Below are 19,349 nucleotides of genomic sequence, written 5' to 3'. Positions count from 1 at the left end.
TGCAAAGGAAATTGTGGTTCAGGATCGTGTCAGCTACCTCTCAGTTCCGGTTCTTAGACTAATTCTGGGACACCCTGTACAACTCGACCTAACATACCAGTCTTGCAATTGATTATGTTTTACATTCATTTAATTCTTGCTTTACATTACTTTGCATTTGATGAGATACCTTTCTTCATAGATACAGTCAGTCCCATGAGTATTCGTACCCAGTATGTGGATTGAAGAAACATTTTTTTAAGTAAATGATAGGTTTAGCGTTCATAAATAAATATGTCATTACAAATATATCTTCAATAAACATAAAGAGTACGAATACTTATAGGACTAACTGTACCATTCTTGCAATGTATAGCAACTCGAAGATTAAGTAAAGGAATTCATTAAAAAGAAATATACGATCGGTAATTTATCGAAAACACAATGGACGTCGTGTTATTCTTGCCGAGCTCGCGCGATCAAGCTGATCTTTAATTTGAGCCAGAATGGAAGACGGAAAGGTGGAAGATACGCGATATTTATTATCGCCGGACGATGCAGCTAACGAATGTATCCCGCGGGAGTGAAACGGCTGGACAATGCAGTTTTCCAATTTTCACCCTGTTACTACCCCCCCCCTCTCCCCTGCACCCTCGAAACCATGCGAGCCTTCGTTCGACCTCTCCGGTCTACTAGTACTCCGTTCTCACCCTTTATCATCCGTAACCCGAACAATCATAAAGCACGTTGATTCACGGCCCGTCGTAAATTTAGCGTTATTTTATTCTTGCCCTGGCTGCGGTTAAACGGTTACTTCGAACGACTTCGAGTGCTATACATCCTGGCCTCCTACGGCTGGGATCGGAATCGAATCGATTCGCTGGCGCGGAATCGGGAAGATTTGATTTCGCTCGCAAGAACGGCAGCCATCGCTGAATCACAGGAAGAGATTTAATCTTTTAGAGAGAAGAATCATTGTTAATTGTATTTGGTTACATTAAGGGAACCACTTGAGATTATTGTTAGACAATTATGGTAGAATTTGTGGAAATTTAAGAATGGTACGAATTTATACTATTTTATTAGGTGGACCAGAAAGTAATATCGTTTCTGCGAGTGTTGATATTTGTTTATTATTTGTAAATGGTGTCTCAGAATTAGTCTAAGAACCGGAAATTGGTGAAAGGGTAGCTGAGACGATTCTGAACAACAATTTCCTTTGCAAAAATGTCGGATGGTGCTTTGTTTTTGAATTATTGGCGAAAAACTGTCGAACCAATCACAGCGCCCGAGTAGCGCGCACTCAGCCGCGAGGACGTAGGCTCGAGCCAGGATTGGCTGGCCACGCAAGGTCGCGGTGTGGCCAGCAGAGCGCGCGCTTCTGTGATTGGTCCACGGTTTTTCGTTAATAATTCAAAAACGAAGCATCACCCGACATTTTTTCAAAGGAAATTGTGGTTCAGAATCTTTACACTAATTTTGGGACACCCTGTAGTATATTTATTTCTATCGATCAAACTTTGCACATTAGATCGCAAAAGGTTGTTGACAACGAGGACGATTACCTGCTTAATTAAGAATAAAAACTAATTATATATTTATTTGAATTTAATATAAAAAAAAAACGACATTACTTTCTGGTCCCCCTAATACGTGGTCATGTGAAATTTTAATACCTCTTGTTGGTTTAACTTAATTTTATTTCGTTCATACCAACTTAACCTAGTTACGTTAATTATAAATTGCAATTGTAGTGGATTTTAAGTTTACATGTACTTACATAATAACTCATGCCAGTTTAATTTAATTCTCTCTTAATTGCAAATTAAAAATGTACTAACTCGAACCACTCGAACGACTACTCTTATCCAATGTAACATAAACTTTTGCAATTGCTATTTTCAAGAGTTCCTTGGGGTACAAAGTTTATTTAGTTCTCCAAAGACAAAACGCTTCGTTAACCAAACGAACCGGGTTTCGTAGGCTGAATGGAGTCAGACTGTTTAATTAACGATGGAATATCGATAACGATCGCCGAGACGAAAAACAGAGAGGCATTTGCGGGAATTGAACGGAACCGCGGCCGCAATTAATTATTACTTGCCATTATTTTGCTTCGTGCAAGTTAAATCGGAAAGAATTTCGCTCGTCTCGGCGATTAAGGACGTCATCTAATTTGGAATGCTAGGGAGAAGCACTTTCATATCATTTTTTCTCCACGATTGCCGGAGCTTCTACAAACCCAATACATTTATTTACACTTACTGGAAGAAAACATACATAATATTTTTCCGGAAGAAATATTATCCAAGTTCATTATTCGAAATTAATTTATCGAACCGTAAATATTACTTTTAAACGAACAAAAATAGCGCACCTCGCCAATTAAATTATTTGAGAAATCATAAATCATATATCATGACTTTGTTATTCGGGTCATTATTGGGGCATGCAAAGGATCGTAGGTGTTAGTACGCTTTGTAACTTCGTTGATACAATTTATACCTGCTCGCTAGAAAGTTCAACATTTTTATTTTGCAATCAAAAGTTCGATTATTGGAAATATTTTATCCCTCTGGTATTTCCGATAATTGATGTTTTTCTAGGATGGTCGATGCATGCATCTGCTCTTGCAAATATCCAATTTATAAAATTGTAAGGGGCAAAAGGAAGCAGTACCGTATACAACAAAATATGAAAACTAAATTAAAAACGCGGATGATTATTATCAACATTTTTACCCAGATTAATATGCGTTTCTACGTTTGGTTTGTGGGTTTTTCTATAAATAATCTGTTTACTTTGGTAAACTTTCAAAGAACTTCAGTGACATTCAGTTAAGTTACACCAATTTATATTGTAAAATATAATTGAATTTCAGGAAAATGTTGTATTAAATTTCCGATTTTTATTTTTGAAACTAAACATCGAATGAATATATTGTTTATATAAAATAGTTTCGTCTTGCCATCCTCTATAAGGAGATATTTTTTGAAAACCGATTGGACGCCCTTGGGGGTTAAGCTGACCGGCGTAGTTGTCGCCCTTTGAAAAGGGTGACGGTCTGTAAAACTGAAACGAACAAAGTTACGTAACGTTCGACACGCACGTATCGATGGTGGCTTGGAATAAAACACTGCCGGCGATACGCTCGTTTCAGACCCCTTTTTTCTACTCGCACGCGATTCACCGAGTAGAGCGACCTTTCAATTCGTTCGACGCCTGTGAATCACGCACAGTTGGACAAAGTGATAGACTTTGAATCAAAATCGCAGATATCTTGAATGAGTTTAAGTAGACTCGTAATTCTTATCGAAGGTTAAAGGTAAAGTGACAGAAAATAAGAAAAATATAGACAAAATGTTATTATGTAACTCTAAAAAGTATCTTTGCACTGTATTATATAGAGTGTTCCAAAAATGTTGGAGGTCCTTGAAAAGAGTGGTTCGGGGGGTGATTTGAAACAACTTTTTCCTTAGCGAAAATGTTGTCCGAGATTTCGTTGAGGAAATGTTCACAGAAAACCGAGCGCCCGCAGTAGTATAGGTCACGCGCTAGTCACCCGCAGTAGTTTCCTATTAATATCTCCTTAACGAAGCCCTGGAGAACATTTTCGCTAAGGAAAAAGTTGTTTCAAATCATCTCCCGAACCACCCTTTTCCAACATTTTTGAGACAGCCTGTATAGAATTATAACTATAGACAAAATAAATAATTATACTTACAAATAATTATATTTATAAACAAACTGCCATCATACACAATTCCTCCAAAAGACATCTTTTCACTGCACCACACAATTATTTATCTTTATCCTCCTGTGTCTACTATGCTTATCGAATTACCAAAATAAAAATTCTTTTAGTATTTCGAAAATAATCCACAAAGGTATACGACTATATCAATGAAACATACTTGTACCGATGGCTTTATTTGTATTCGTGTACCGAATAATGGTGAATTGATTGTTTAAATTTTGACCACGTTTCACGAGTGCTGTCCCGCTGCACGCCGACTTATTTATAATTCATAACACATCGTGGTATTCGGGAGCACTGAAAATCTGCGAACTGTGAAACGTTTTCTCGAGCCTCGAGTCGACTGGATTCACCCTGCCCTACTACGCTTAGGGTCACGGGCTCGAATCTACCGTATCTCGATTCGAATATCGTTCTCTCCACCCCCTGTTCACGTCAACACTGATTTAAATTTACAGCGCGAGGAACGTAATTTGCGCTGCACGAGGGCACCGGATTGACACGCGGATCTTGTACTTCCAATGGGTTCGTTTAGAAATATTGTGAAAAGTATAGCGCGCTAGAACCTAATTCGGAAATGGAAGAATTTTTATCTGGGGAATAATTCGAGTGACGAATAATAAGTAATGAATAATAAGATGGTCGACTGCTTTTCGAGTGTCATTTTGGAGGTGATTCCTCTTTTTATCTTTTATGTTTTTTATAGTCTTAATTTAGATTTACTCGAGAAACTGTCTGAAAAATATGGAATTAAATTAAAAGTAGAAATAATTAATTTATTCAAATTGTAAAGTCAGTTGGGATTCTAAGCAGCGTATATAATAAAAGTTGAGTAAACACGTACCAAAACAGGACAAACTATTTATTTATTATATTCATTTATTGAATAACTCGTTCACTATATTAGAAACAGAAATTACAATTTTTCAAAGGAGAAAATAAATTATAATACATTGTTAGTTCTTCGTGGATGGCTTCGGTACATTGTTTCGGTACTTGTACTTTGTCGTAGATATCATTACAGTATATACATAAAGTTTGCTTAAAATACCTCAAATCGTCACAAAGATATCATAACAATAAATAACTATCCTAGAATTGTCATAAATTGTGCGTGCGGATGTTTATGCATATTCACATTTTCGCACGTAAAGAAAGTGAATTGAAACTTAAACGAAACTACTATTCATACTTTATTTCTGCAAACAATTTTAAGAAGAAAATTCAATAAAAATTTAATCAGATCAGTTAAATTTCCATGGATTTAGATGCATGTAATAATTTCACTCTTATCTGCGTTGATATTCTCGTTTAATTATTGTAAGAGTATTGTTACACGCGTAGCGTACGAAAAGAAATGACGATCGCCGACCGTTGCGTTGGAAGGCATTCGTTTTTCGGACGCGAAATAAAGAGCACGCGGATCGAAGTACTACGACGTTTTTATTTCTTTCCTTACGTCCTGATTATGTTACATTATCGATATAAATTCGTTATTTTTTCATAAAGCGAATGCATAAACATCCTCGTTCTAGTGATTATCGTTCTAATTGGTACCGCTTAATTATTTACAACCCTGCAACGCTCCACGCGTAGTCGCGGAAGAGCCCTTCTACACGGGGCTCCGCGAACGTAATTATGACTGAAAGATTTCATTAATGCTGGCGTTCCTTAGCGCGCAAGACGCATCGACCGGCGCCGAGGCGCTGGATATCAAATAATCTTCACATTCTTTGACGTCAGGCACGGCCACTTTAATCCTACTCGGTTCAAGGGGGACGCTCAAAGAAGCGCCGTGAATCGCAACGGCGAATTGAAAAGGACGTTCCGGCGCGTTGAGATGAAACGCAGCATTGCGGGGTCACTTACTGAATTATTTACGGAAAAAATACATTCACCGACGACGAGGACGCGACCGCCCTTATAGCGGCCACTTTTCCGACGAATTGACTCTCAATTGCATCATTACACCCCCTCTGGTATCGCGTTCCTTAATAATTTTACGCGAGGACGCCGAGCAGAATATCTCGAGTGTGCTGTGGATGATATTAGTTATAAAAAAAAGTAAATATAAGACACAGATTATTGAAAAGTTTTGGTGGAGAATATGGTGGATGTGTACAATGTGAAATTGTCAGAGAACGAAAAGTTTGTATTGTGTTAGGTGTTGGAATTAATTCTATGTTTTTTCGAGGTAAACTTTACATTTATTTATAAAGGTAGATCATGTAATTTTTAATCTTCCATCAGTCACAAGAGAGAAGATATAATTTTAGAACCAAATGTCGAAACAGAATATTCAACAACTATTTTTGTTCATACTAGAATCATAAATGACAGAAGCCCAGAATTAACTTCTGCATCTAACCAAATTATTCTACGTTAAATTGTTCGAACAACCTCGAAACTAAAAGTACCGGTATGAGCCTATATACCCGAAGAAGATAACAAGTAAATGTAAGGTAGGTGTCATTAATACAGAGTGGTTCATCAAATTTTGTGATATCTCCAGGGGCGAATCTATTACACGAAAGCGATAAGTAAAGTTTTTCACTTCGTTAACGTTTCAATAATTCCGGCATCGAAACGTGACCATTATTGATTTCAACAGTCATATTCTTCTTCCGGCCGAACGCAGCCAGACCGAATATTAATAACCGGCTAAATTACTCGATATTATCCAGGAAAGGAAATGTTGTTCCAGTGCAAACATTATTTTAACGCTTCCTGATACATCGTTCTTCGATTTATTTTGCGCCACGCAAATGAACCGAGCTCGATTGCCACTCGTACTCGTCGAATATTAATAGCAGGAAGGCTTGAGTCGTATGTGGGTTACTACAGATGCCATCGACAATTTCCATGAAACGAAAAGGCTTCCACGTTTAATTTACTGATGTAAAACAATTTTATTCGAGTACACGGTAATAAAATTCTTTAATTATATTTCCATAACCATTCGTTCTCAGCCAAATTTTACTTTTATTAAATAATTAAAAAGATTTCCGACAGAAAACGTTTCTAATTGAAAGTATAAACTATGCTAATATTAATTCAAAGAAGAAAGAAGGTTTAAAGAGAAATTAAACAGAGGTACAATACTACGATCGAAAATTGACCCAGCAAGGAGACGATTAGAAAGCAATTCAAGGTTCACATATAAGCCGTTCATTGCGCAAAGGTATTAACTTCGTAATATTCTCCTTGGAACGTGTCTCAGAGTATTATTTATTTATAAAAAAGCCGTTTGTTTTTCCAGGGACAGCAAATTTTTGGATGCTCCGGGAACAAAGTGCTGTATTTCGGCGAATTTCGTCGCTCGGGCATGCAAAAACTGATTAGCTTCATAAAAAAAAAAAGTTGAGAAATGCGACGAAATAATGTAGATTGTTTTTCATAAAATTCTCTTTACAATATAAATCCAAATAAATATTATAAAATGCATCGATACAGATGTATCTTTCACCTAACGGTGTATAAAATTGATAAAAAAGAATAGCCAAGAAATAATCGTCAGTAACGTTAATATTTTTATGCGACTGTTGGAGTAAATCGATTTCTGCAATGAACGGCTCACGCGTGCAACAATCCCTGAAGAAATTCATCGCCGCACTTCCTAAAATTAAAGTCCAAATAAAACCGCGTCATCTCTCGAACGCGCTGGTCCCGCAACGTTGCACTCTCGTCAATAATGTCTACAGTGTCTAGCTTACAATCTAGTCGTGCTTGGTCGAATTTGTAGGTACTTCCTCGGCCTGGCCTCTCTGTCTCGTCCGGAACGGGAGAACAGAGAAGCGAGCGTGAAATACTGTCGGGGTGTGGCGCTATTGCAGGAAAGTTTGGCTGTTTCGCGCGAGTATTAGAAACCACGAGAACGGAAGTAGGAGCCCGGGCCAGTGGCTGACGTCGCATCCGGAAGAGACGTATCCGGCGTCACGTTGCATGGCTTCCGTACGTTCTCCTGAAACAGAAATAAAACTCTTTCAGTTTCAGTCAGGGTCTCTCTCTCTCTCTCTCTCTCTCTCTCTCTCTCTCTCTCTCTCGCAGTCTCGCCGCGGGACGAACAATCGCCGATTTATGAACGCGTTCCCCCGCGATTCCGTGGTACCGGGTAAGTAGGATCGGCGCTCAAGGAAAGAATAATGAGACCGCGGCAGTCGTAAATCAACGTCTCGCGAGGAACTGTCGGATTATAGGTTTTTCTGCGTTAACGGGCTCAGTGCCGGCGAAAGGTCTTCATTAATTACCACGCTCTTTACCGCGGGACCCTGGACGGCTTTTTATACCGCTGAGGTGGCTAACGCGATTGTTCCAGGGACACGTGACTCCTTGAAATACCTGAGCCGCGACCCTGTCTCGTGAATTAGGTATTCGATGGACTGCGACTTCATCTTGCGATGTATTCTTTATAATCTAGCATTGGGTTATTTTCAAATTGGGTTATTGTCGCTGATAGAATTAAAAGACTGAAAGGATGCTTCAGTTGATTGCTTAGACCAGGGATTTTTGAACTTGGTTCATTCACGAACCCATTTATGATTGTGATCATTTTCGCGATCAAAAATATATTAAATGAAGATATGTAAATATTTTGTGATGATTTATAAGTGAAAGTCAAATGGTTTTGATTGTTGTATAACATGCAACTAATTTTATGCATTTTCCTGCATAAAACTGCAACTGCACTTTTTTTTTAAATGGAAACCTATATTTCTGACGACACAGATCGATACAGTTTCTTGTGCTCTACAGAAAAGTACTAACATGCTTCTGCCCTATACTTGTTCGTTAGGAAGTTATTGATGGTAAAAGTTATCCAAACATTTTTGTCCCTGTATATACATATGAAAAAATACAGTTTCAGAATTTGTCTAAAATTGTACAATCGTATATATTATAGTTACAAAAATTATATACCATTTTGCATTTTTATATTGCATTTTTTGCAATAACATAAATAAAAGAGAATATTGAATATTTTACACTAAACTGCTTTAGAAAAATTCATAATAGAATTCTATAAGCGTTGATCCAATAAAAGAATGAAATATGTAGCCACTGCCTATTTTTAATACTATCTAGCATTTATTTTATTAAACAGTTTTAAATACTCGTAATATTCATACTTTAAATTCAAAAACGTTCCTTCCTGAGAGCTTTTAACGATTCCATCAACGATTGTCCACAAAGACCAAGGTGCAGCAGCTGCTCGACCGAAAATATTGAATTTCGAACGGGCAGAAATTTGTGTCTTTGGTATTCAAAGACGTTCTAGCCGCCATAACGCGCGATAAAGATATTGCACGTTCGCCGTAAATGTAAAGAACGTGCTGCGACCAGATGGCGTCGGACACGTGTAAGCGTCCTCGGCTGTGGTTACAAGAAGTCCCTCGACGTTGCCAAAATCTATTTCATAAAACGTTGGGCCGCGTGCGTAGCCTCGTGCGGTTTCACACCGTCGCCGGTCGGTCGGTCGGTGATATTAAATCGCTCGGATATGCTCGCACAAACTCTTTGAACCAAACGCGAGTGTTGAAACATTTCGGAATTAAAAGGTCACGATCTGATGGCGGATGAAATTATTAGGGGTGTGAATGTGAAATTCTCTTGGTAAAACAGTAGACAAAACGAAAGGATCTTTATTGCATGTATGTTCTTGTTGATTGTTGTTGCAAAAAATTCTTTGCCAATTTTTGAGAAAAATTTAAAGGTTGAATTTTGATATGTACAATATTCTCGCCAAAAGGAACTATGAGTATTTATAAAAAGAACTTCAGTTTTCCTGTATTCTTTTTTTTTTTTAATAAGATATTAAATCCACTGTGTTATCACAGTAATTTATTAAAATATATTGAGGGTTTTTCTATACAAAATGAAATTCTTCGAATGTACATGTAGTATGTTTATTGAATATAGGTACCATTTTGTTCCACAATTTTTCAATCTTTTAAGGTATGTACACATGTCATTTATATTGAATTATATTTCAAATATATTCAAACCTGTAGCACTTATCAAAAATCGACATGGACTATCCAGGCAACCCAATACAACCCAATAAAACAAAAAGTTAAAAAATGCGATGAAATAGTCTCTGAAATAAATTATTCAATGCCCCAAAAAATTGTATCGTTTAAAATGGTGTTAATATTTATTATTCTATTATAAATATAAAAAGATATGACTTCACCAACTGCTTTGCCACTTAAATTTAATATTTTTCAAACAGTTAATTTATAGTAACACAAAGTGTTCCTTGATAATATTCCAGAACAATTTCAGAATCCGGACTTGACCCCTAGCAAAACCGATTCGAGCCATTTGCGTGGTTGAAAATCTGCGAGCACATTACCGGGTAACTGAAGAGGCCAGCGAACCACTGGAAAGCATTCTCATGGGTTTTAAGACCATTCGAATACACGCGTTCGGATGGAATCCGTTTGGAAATTAGAAGCCGGTCGAGGTTCTCGTTCTACGGACGATGGTTAATTGGAAACGCGTGTGATTCGATATCGCGAAGGAAAGAAATTCAAGGGGATTTCTCGTTTCGTAAACCGACGCGAAAGCGAACGGGGGGATGGATTCCCAGGATTTTCGCGTTCGCCGGGAGAAATATATCGGCGCGTTTCCGCGAGTCGTCGATGGGCTGGATACGGAAAGTGGTTAAAGTCGTTAACGACGTGGAAGCATCGGCCGAAAACTGCTGGCTATTTGCAGTTCGCTCGTCTTAGCGGCGCTTTACGGCCACCAGCTGTACTCGACTTTTCAGAAGAACCGCCGCCGACGGATGCTGTATTTTCTGAAATTACTTCTACATCGATTTCTTCTCCGATTACCCGGCGCTGATTTCGTAATAGCGGAAATACGAGCGACTCGTATGGACCAACTGTGTTGGTCTATGTACATTAGAAACTAATGAATTAATTCGTTCGTGGTTGCAGATTCTTTTCACTTTCCAGATTCTTCCACTTTCCTTTGAATAGAATAGAAGATATTGTTAGCCAACAGAGTTGTAGCACTTTAGGGGTAGTTTGGGGTACTTTATGTTTAGAACTGTGAAGTTTATGGAATTCTGAGAAGTCATATAATTTATAATTATAACAAGAAAATAAGAAAAGTCGACTGATGCTTCATCGCAACAAAATTTATCTTCCATCTCAACCCCCTGTGATTTAAAAATTATTTGTATTGATTTCCCAATAAAATTTTGACTAAAACACTTAAAACGACATCAACTCATTATTTTCTGGATTTTTTCATTATTATTGGTTAGAAGTTTTTTCTGCTAAAAGTACAGAACGCCTGTTACGTCCTTAAACAACAAGAAAAATTTGAAAATATTTATTTCTATCTGTGGAACGTCCTGTTTTATCTCGTGTAGAGGAGTTTCCTAATATTTCTGTAACCGTTACTCTGGCTGTTCACTAAAGGCTCTTCGTGGCAGTGGGAAATTTCCAGTTTCTGCCGTTAATTATGCTTCCCTATTTCCGAACGATTAAGCGCTCAACTTTACCGCGCCGCTACTTTTAAAACTTTAAATTGAAGCGCGTCCCGTCGATGACGCAATTACGGATTGCGTCGTTTAATTAAACGTAATCGAACGGGCGTCCTGCAAGGATTATTCAGCCAACGAGAAAAACGACGTATGAAAGTTGCAAATTATTGCTGTTGTAAATATAGAGCGCCGCGGAGTAACTGAGGTAGGGTTTATTTATGGTTTATTTATTTACGAAGAAATAAATCACGTGGAACATAATTTTATTTTATGAGGTTCGGTTATCGACTAAAGAAAATTTTGAGAATACTAATAAATTGAATTATTTAACAAATTGTAGGAAAAATTTGTTCATGATATATTACTTAATGGAGTTAGTCTGTAGATGTAAGTGTTTTACATTTGTTTACAAAACTATTCTCGTTATGTGACTGATTCCAACAATAGAATTATTCAAATATTAATGAAATATTCATCTTATGTGGTCATAGATAAATTATCATATTAACAGATTAATATGTAGTATATGCGTATATGTTACCTAGCCTTGTTGTATAATTCAACCCCACTTAATATACATATATGAACATTTACTTATTTTCATTTTAATCTTTTTATCTCTCTCCTCCAAGAATTTCATAAACTAACAGATTTCTTCAAAAGGGTCTCCAGTATATTATATGATAAATAAATTGTACTCAATTATATTTCCATCTAAACTAAATATTTCAATATATTCTACTCCATTTATGTGTCCTTAAAAGAAAAGATATCAAAGCTTCTTTCAGAAACCCTTTACACTTTTAAAAAGAATTATTCCAAAGTACCGCCAAAGTTCTTAGCGCACATGCCTCGCGCAGGCGTGAATTCATCCAAGTATAGTAATCCCCGGAAACCCGTGATCTAGATGGCATCTAGATGGCACACACGCGAAGAGCACGCGTGAAATTCCCATCGTTAATACAAGCGTGAGGCGGCGTGGGGACGAAACACGAGCAGCGTAAATCTTTGCCAACTTGATTTGGTTCACGGTAGATCGAACGGTGGCACCCGGAGCCTACGGCTTGCGGTTTACAGAATTTCCTCGGAATTCGAGGAGTCTGTTCCTACTTGGCGCCCCGTGGCCGGAAGATCACGACGGATTCCGGACATGAGCGCGCGATCCACTCTCGTCCTTTGTCCAGGATGGGTATCAAGGGTAGTTAATTGGCTGCCGGGATAGGGCACGGTCAATTGACCGTTTAATTAGAGTGGCAGGGCTGCCACGGATTTTCGTACGGCGTTGCTTGGCATTAATCGACGATCTACGTACGAGGACGAGTATTCGTCAATGACATCGCTGGAAGGCTTAGACTCTATCGAAAAAAGAAAGAAGTATGTCAATCTTTTGTGGATGACGTGGAGTGTACGAGATTAATTTAGGGTGAGTTAATTGCTGTCAGTTCAAGACAGAGATTACAATATAGGAGATTAGTTATCAGAAAAATTTTCTTAAGATTATATCAGGGTGAACCAAAGGTTCCTAAATTTTTTATGTTGTTTCAGTTTGAGCAATTTCTTGTAGTCGTTAATATTACTTTATGTGCAAGTGTTATATATGATTTTGTAGCTTTTGGAAAGCTCTTTCGTATTAAATTATTAGCTACATTCATTTATTAATTTTTTTTCGTGTTAGTAAAATGATGGAAAATTTTGTCGTGTGAAGGGGTTGAAACATGATCGAATATGCTTCAAGTAGCTGTCTAATTTTGTACTGTCTGTCTTTACTATCTGTCTAATGATAATAATTCGCTCTCAAAGTTCAGAATAATTTCTTCAACGTTCATCAAAAGTAACGAACCACGCCTGCAGTCAAATATCAAAGCCTGTATCGCCGATGCCAAGGGATCCACGAGTCGGTAATATTTCATTGGAATTTCTATTACGCTCTCAAATGAAATCCTCGTGTGAAGTTCCACCCGGCTCCCGAAGTAAGACGTCCGGACATCCCCGTGATAAGTCTCAACATTATTTTCCGTGCGACGAGTTCCCTGGTGCTCCAATATGTCGCCGTCCCGAGAGATTCATGGCAGCTCGTGAGATTTTTAAATGTACAGAGAGCTCCACAAGAAACAGACCTCCCATAAAATCTTCGCCGCTTTAAACAACGGGAAGAAATATGATTTGAAAATCTGTATTAGCTGGAGAAGGACGAATCGTGGCAATTCGTTACCTAAGAGACGCGTATTGGACTGCAGAGTGCGTTTATGGAGAATGCAAACTTTCAGACATAAAAACTTCAGTTTATTTTATTTTAATACGAATCGAAAGCTTGGAATATTATTCCAAAGAATGAAGTTGATTTTCAAATCATTTGGATAGGTTCAACTATCGTCACTGCATTGTATGTGAAGCTGTTCTTGGTTTTGTGTAATCAAGGCTCCTGTTATTTAATCCAGCGAAGATATTAAAGGTGGCCTGTTTCCAGTGGAACACCCTGTATATGCTCACACTGAGCAGGACACGGCAGGAAGTTTGTAGGTAGCTTAACACCTAACGACTCCCCGAGCTGCCGTTTATACGGCTCCAAATTTCATTTCTTCCCCTCTCTTTTTCTCCCGGTGCCCCTTCCCCGTCGCTTTGCCACGTTTAAACTCGGCTTCCTGTGATATTATTAAATTTCAGACTCGAAATATCTGCACGAATCGCAGTCAGAGAATACATTTTCTTTCCTTCTCCCTTTGTCTTCTTGTTATTAAAAAATTCACGGGACGCTACTGTGAAACGGGAACGAAGCTCAGCTGCGCGATGAACCTTCACTATCGATCTATATCTGCGAGAGAAGAGATCACTTGCAGGATTCTTTCTTTAATTATTTCTGCGTAATACGTTTCAAGTTTGCTATGTATTTGTTATACTTTATTCGTTATTCTTTTTCTGTAGATGTTTATTTTATGAATAACATTAGCTAGAGTAACATGCAAGGTAAAATTGTTTGTTATATGATGAACACTTGTATACAGGGTGTCTCGGAATTAGTGTCACAAGCGGAAATGGGGGGTAGCTGAGAAGATTCTGAACCACTTTTTCCTTTGTAGAAATATTGGATGGTGCTTCGTTTTTGAATTATCAAGGAAAAACCACTGACCAATCCTGGCTCTCGCCTATGTTCTCGCGGCTGAGCGCGCGCTACTCAGGCGCTGTGATTGGTCGACGGTTTTTCCTTAATAATTCAAAAACGAAGCTCAACTTGACATTTTTGCAAAGGAAATTGTTGTTCAGAATCGTCTCAACTACCCTTTCCTCCATTTCCGGCTCTTACAATAAACCTGAGACGTCCTGTATAGTTGAAAGCATTGCCAGGCTGCGACGAAGTAGCGCTTCAAGAACGATCGACTGCTGGAGAACGCGGGACAGGGGTGGGATTTCCAAGAACACCTACGGGAAACTAGAGGAACTGGAGTGCCACTCGCGCAACTTTCGGAGCTTGTAGATCGTTCGCGAAACCGAGCTGGTCGTAACCCAAACACTTCCCCGCGACAACAGGAGAATCTTCCACATCGACACGTCGATCCGTTGGAATAAAAGTTCACCGACCAATTCCTTCGACACGGCGATCCGATGAATCCTGATAATCACTGTCCTTACGGTCGCGAACAAAAGAAAATTTAAATTGGCATTTATACATATAGCTATACATTTTATTTTATCGTTGGTACCACTAATATATTCTGAGATATCAATTATTTCATTTATACAATTTCATTTTCAGCTCTAATTGGTATTTGTACATATAGCTACATGAGTAACAGTAACTTCCATGTAAAACATTTTATTTTCCTCTTGGTACCACTGATATATTCTGAGATATCAATTATTTCATTTATACAATTTCATTTTCAGCTCTAATTGGTATTTGTACATATAGCTACATGAGTAACAGTAAGTTCCATGTAAAACATTTTATTTTCCTCTTGGTATCACTGATATATTCTGAGATATCAATTATTTCATTTATACAATTTCATTTTTAGCTAAAATTGCCATCTCTACATACAGCTACATAAATATCAGTAACTTCCATGTAAAACATTTTATTTTACTGTTACTACCACTGATATATCCTGAAAGATTCATCATTTTATTTATACAACTGCATTTTCAGCTATAAAGAGCTCTAAAAAGTGTCAGCAAATGTACACAAAACTCTTTAATCCCATAATTACCGAATCCTGATTGGAACACGAAGCTTCCCTCAAAGAACTCTAGAAGCTAGAGCTCCAGAAAATATACACAAAAATCCTTAATCCCCACAACAACGATAAAGTCATACCTCCGTCATAAACTCGAGTCGCTATACAAATCCTGAAATGTTTCAAAAATTACTCTCATCTTTTCCTAATCAAAATAACGCCTCAAGTAGTACTCAGTAGTACTAGTCAATTTACCTATCCTGACCAGACGTTATCACCTTTCCTTAATCGACCAGAAAAACAGTGATTAATAACACACGGTGCACGGAAGACGGAACGACGAACGTTCGGCATTACGAACGGAAGAACAACGAGAATAATCGCGAATCGATTAGCGACGGTAATGGTCGCCAGGGTAATTCGCAGCGAATAAAGGTTTCGTCCCAGTGGATCGTTCAAACGCCACGAAAACGGCACGGAGTGGCCCTAATAATTTTCCTTAATCGCTGCATTATATATTTTAATTCGTAGCGTCTGATAGCACCGCGCGCTGATCTACAGTTCTTTGGTAAGCTCGGTAGGCTGGCTTACCGGGAGCACTTATGGCTGATTTATGCGATCCATTACCGCTACCACTACTGACCCAGTAAGGCTACCCGCCAACCACGGCGAACCAGATCAGCGCCGCTCTTAAGGCTGATTCGCCAGACCCGCCAAGCGTTGGCCTTAAACTGACCCCGGCTTAGAGCCTTATTAAGGTCAACAATGGGACCCGAACGGCCTCCGATGTCGATATCAATAACGCATAATGCGAAATTAGCGTTGCTACCTAATTTCCGCTGGGCTGGCTTCGGGAAAATTTCGGGGATGACAAATGCGTTGGGGATGGATTATGGGTGGAAATGGGGCGAGGGTTTCTTTTTTGGAAAAGGTATGTTACAGTGGATTGCTTATAGATAATTTAACTTTCTGTAGACTCGGGAATGGGAAACTTTTGGTAGCTTTGCTGGGGCTAAATTAAATTATTTTTTGACATAATTTAAGGTTACTAATGATCGTTTTGATTTTTTGGGTAGAATATTAAAATTGCAGTCAATTCTTAATGATGAAATCGAATTCTTCAAGATATCAATGAAATATAACATGTTAAATAAATTATAATTAAATTGTAATCGTCGACGTGGTCACTAATAACCTCGTAGTTGATGGGACCTTAAATAAAGTAATTAAGAAACAAGAATATTAAAATTATACATGATTGTTTCATGTATTATTGAATTTAGTACCGTCTGAAGTATGCATGCAATTGAAAAAAGTGTGTTGAAGCCAGTCATTTAATTGATCACAGTAGAAATAGATAGAAATACAGTCAGTCCCATAACTATTCATACTAAATTATATGATAGCTTTGATGATTCCAAATATATTTTTCATTATAAATATATACATGTGTAAAATTTATTCATGTACATATTTTTATAATCAAACATTGATTTGGAAACATCAAACCTTTTAGACAAATTTCTTCAGTGAACATAAAAGGTACGAATACTAACTGTAACCTGTTTACTGACTGTTTTTTATTGGAGTGTTCACCATTTCATACACAAATGAAGACACTACTGCTCACCTATCACGCGAAAAAATACGATGTAATTAATTTATATGTATTAATCTTCAAGTGGTACAACAGAATTTTATTTACAATTACGATACGCTTAATTTAAATACAACTAATCACGCTTGCTCAATTTGAGCGAGCCACTATGCCAATCATTCTCCGGATAATGCATTTAACCCTCGAACCCTAAAGGAACCGCAAAGATAATCAATTTTTGATCGCAAAATTGCCAGACTGCCCACTTAGGAACGGATTCCAGGAGATTACCCTAGGAAACTCCGTGATTCGGGATCCTCCGCGCCGAAGGCCCTTGAAATCTCAAAGCGAGAGCACTAGAGGAGAACGGGAGAGGGGAGATCGGGCTCGAGCCGTGACTGCGAGACGGGATGAAGGCACGACGAAGAAAAAGACGACGGGAAGCGTGTCTTGGGAGAAAAGGAAAAGAAAACTTTTGGCGAACGGCTGGAGTGGCCTTGAAGGCCGAAGTTGGGTATGAAGACATTGTGGATAGGACTCGAGACGAATGGAGCGGCGATATGCAATTAGGAAAATTGAATTCCGAGCGTAATTAACTTTCTTAATTAATAGAATCGCGGAATTGTATCTTTAATCTGGCCGCTTCTGGAAGTGCTCCTGGCAGATTCTGTCACGAGAGGAGAGTTTCCACCTTCGGAAGCTCGCTCGGCAAACGAGTGAACCAGTGAGAGATTGTGGTGGTGGGAGGAGGGAAGGAAAGACGGTGGTATAATACAGGATCGTTGCATTATTCATTATTTGTCACTTTTCACTCGGCTTTCGTTGAAAAGTAACGCAATATTGCAAATTTTATTTGATTTTACATTTGTAATTGAATAATTCTTCCTTGGGAAAGAACAGGAAGAAACGTTGTGTACTGGTTGGTGAAAAAGAATTTTATTTTATTTTTAGGTTATGCTAAAGGGGACCAGAAGGATTTAAGTATATTAATTTTGTGATATTTATTGGTGGGGATTGCATTAGTAAATAACGCAAAAGAAGTTTAAAAATAAGAAGTAGGTATAATTCAGTTTGTTTAGGTTGAAGAATACAGTTGGAGGTATAAATACAATCATGAATGTAAATAAAATAAATGATTTCCTGACAGGCTGAGATGTGAAAATTGTAATTCGGTATTATCTATTAAACATATCCTACTGGAATTTCCAATTGGTGCAAATATGAGAACCTAAGAAAAACTTCCTGTTGATATTAAACAATGTTTAAATGGACAAAATATATAAAAGGAATAAAAACTTATTTTGAGAAAATCAAAATAATTGATGATATTAAAGATGTTATTAGTTTTAAGTAGTCAAAACTGTTATACTGACGAAAACTAAACAGAATAAAATAGAAAAAATAGAATAAATAGTTAATATAATAGTTAATATAGTTAATATAAACAGTTAAATAGAACAAAATAAACTAAAATAAAATAAAAAAAATTAAATAAAAAAAATTTTTTAAAGAGAAGAAAAATAGATGATTTCCTAATGGTCCCCAGAATATTGCAGGCTTCATTGAAGCCCGGTAAGAAGCCATATCAGCCTCGAAAGAAACTCGTCCAACTGGTAATTGAGATACACGAGGCGAATTAGCGTCGCCCGAACTCCCATCGATACCGTCCCCAACAAGAAGCGTCATTTGGTTGATTCGTCGAATGCGTCGCGAGGTTTAACGACTTTTGAGGAAGCGCTGGTGGCAAAAAACCGGTGGAGTACAGTGCCAGTCCGCGGCGCAAAGCCGAGCTTTTTGCCCGCCGGCAGACCGGCTTGCTGTCTGAGCTAATTCTTATGCGATCGTAAATAACGTCGCGCATATATCAAAACTTAACAGCGGCCACCCATTCCCCCCTCGGGTTTCGCAGTCGTCGCCACCATCTCCTGCAACAATCCTGTCTTATACCACCGCCCATCCAACCCACCTCTATCCACCGCCGGTTCCATCGTTCGCTGAACCTCCTCGTCTTTCAAGCGAGCTTCCGAACGCGGAAACTCACTCCTCGTGACACAAGCTGCCAGGACCACTTCATTAAGAAAGTTAATTACTGTGTCAACGATTCCCCAACTTCGTCGCGATGGAGTTTATTTGGAGGCACTAGGGTGGAATTGGATTGTTATTTTTTAATATATTATTAAATTTTTATTTGGGAAATGTAGGACACTTTATGTGTATGGAAATAGTTTGAGGTTTATTTGAGACTAGTTGCTCGCGATGAAGGTTTGAGTCACTAGGAGTTTGAGTCATTAGAAGATCGAGTCACTAGGAGTTCGAGTTACTAGGAGTTTGAGTCATTAGGAGATCGAG

At 38.1% G+C, this 19,349-nt stretch overlaps 2 protein-coding genes across 4 annotated transcripts in view; one reads left to right on the top strand and one right to left on the bottom strand.

Annotated features, from left to right (window-relative positions):
• Positions 1–19,349, top strand: part of LOC128877866 (zwei Ig domain protein zig-8-like) — a 458,647-nt gene that overhangs the window by 255,306 nt on the left and 183,992 nt on the right. The gene's annotated exons all lie outside the window — the stretch shown is intronic.
• LOC128877868 (hemicentin-1-like) overlaps positions 4,611–19,349 on the bottom strand; it is a 170,826-nt gene continuing 156,087 nt past the window's right edge. The window contains exon 8 of the mRNA XM_054125482.1: positions 4,611–7,697. Within this exon, the coding sequence (XP_053981457.1) occupies positions 7,561–7,697 (137 nt within the window). The 3' untranslated portion in view covers positions 4,611–7,560. The remainder of the gene's footprint in view (positions 7,698–19,349) is intronic.

Source organism: Hylaeus volcanicus, chromosome 6 (genome assembly GCF_026283585.1).
Source record: "Hylaeus volcanicus isolate JK05 chromosome 6, UHH_iyHylVolc1.0_haploid, whole genome shotgun sequence".
NCBI lineage: Eukaryota > Metazoa > Arthropoda > Insecta > Hymenoptera > Colletidae > Hylaeus > Hylaeus volcanicus.
This window is presented reverse-complemented; position numbering and strand designations above follow the sequence as displayed.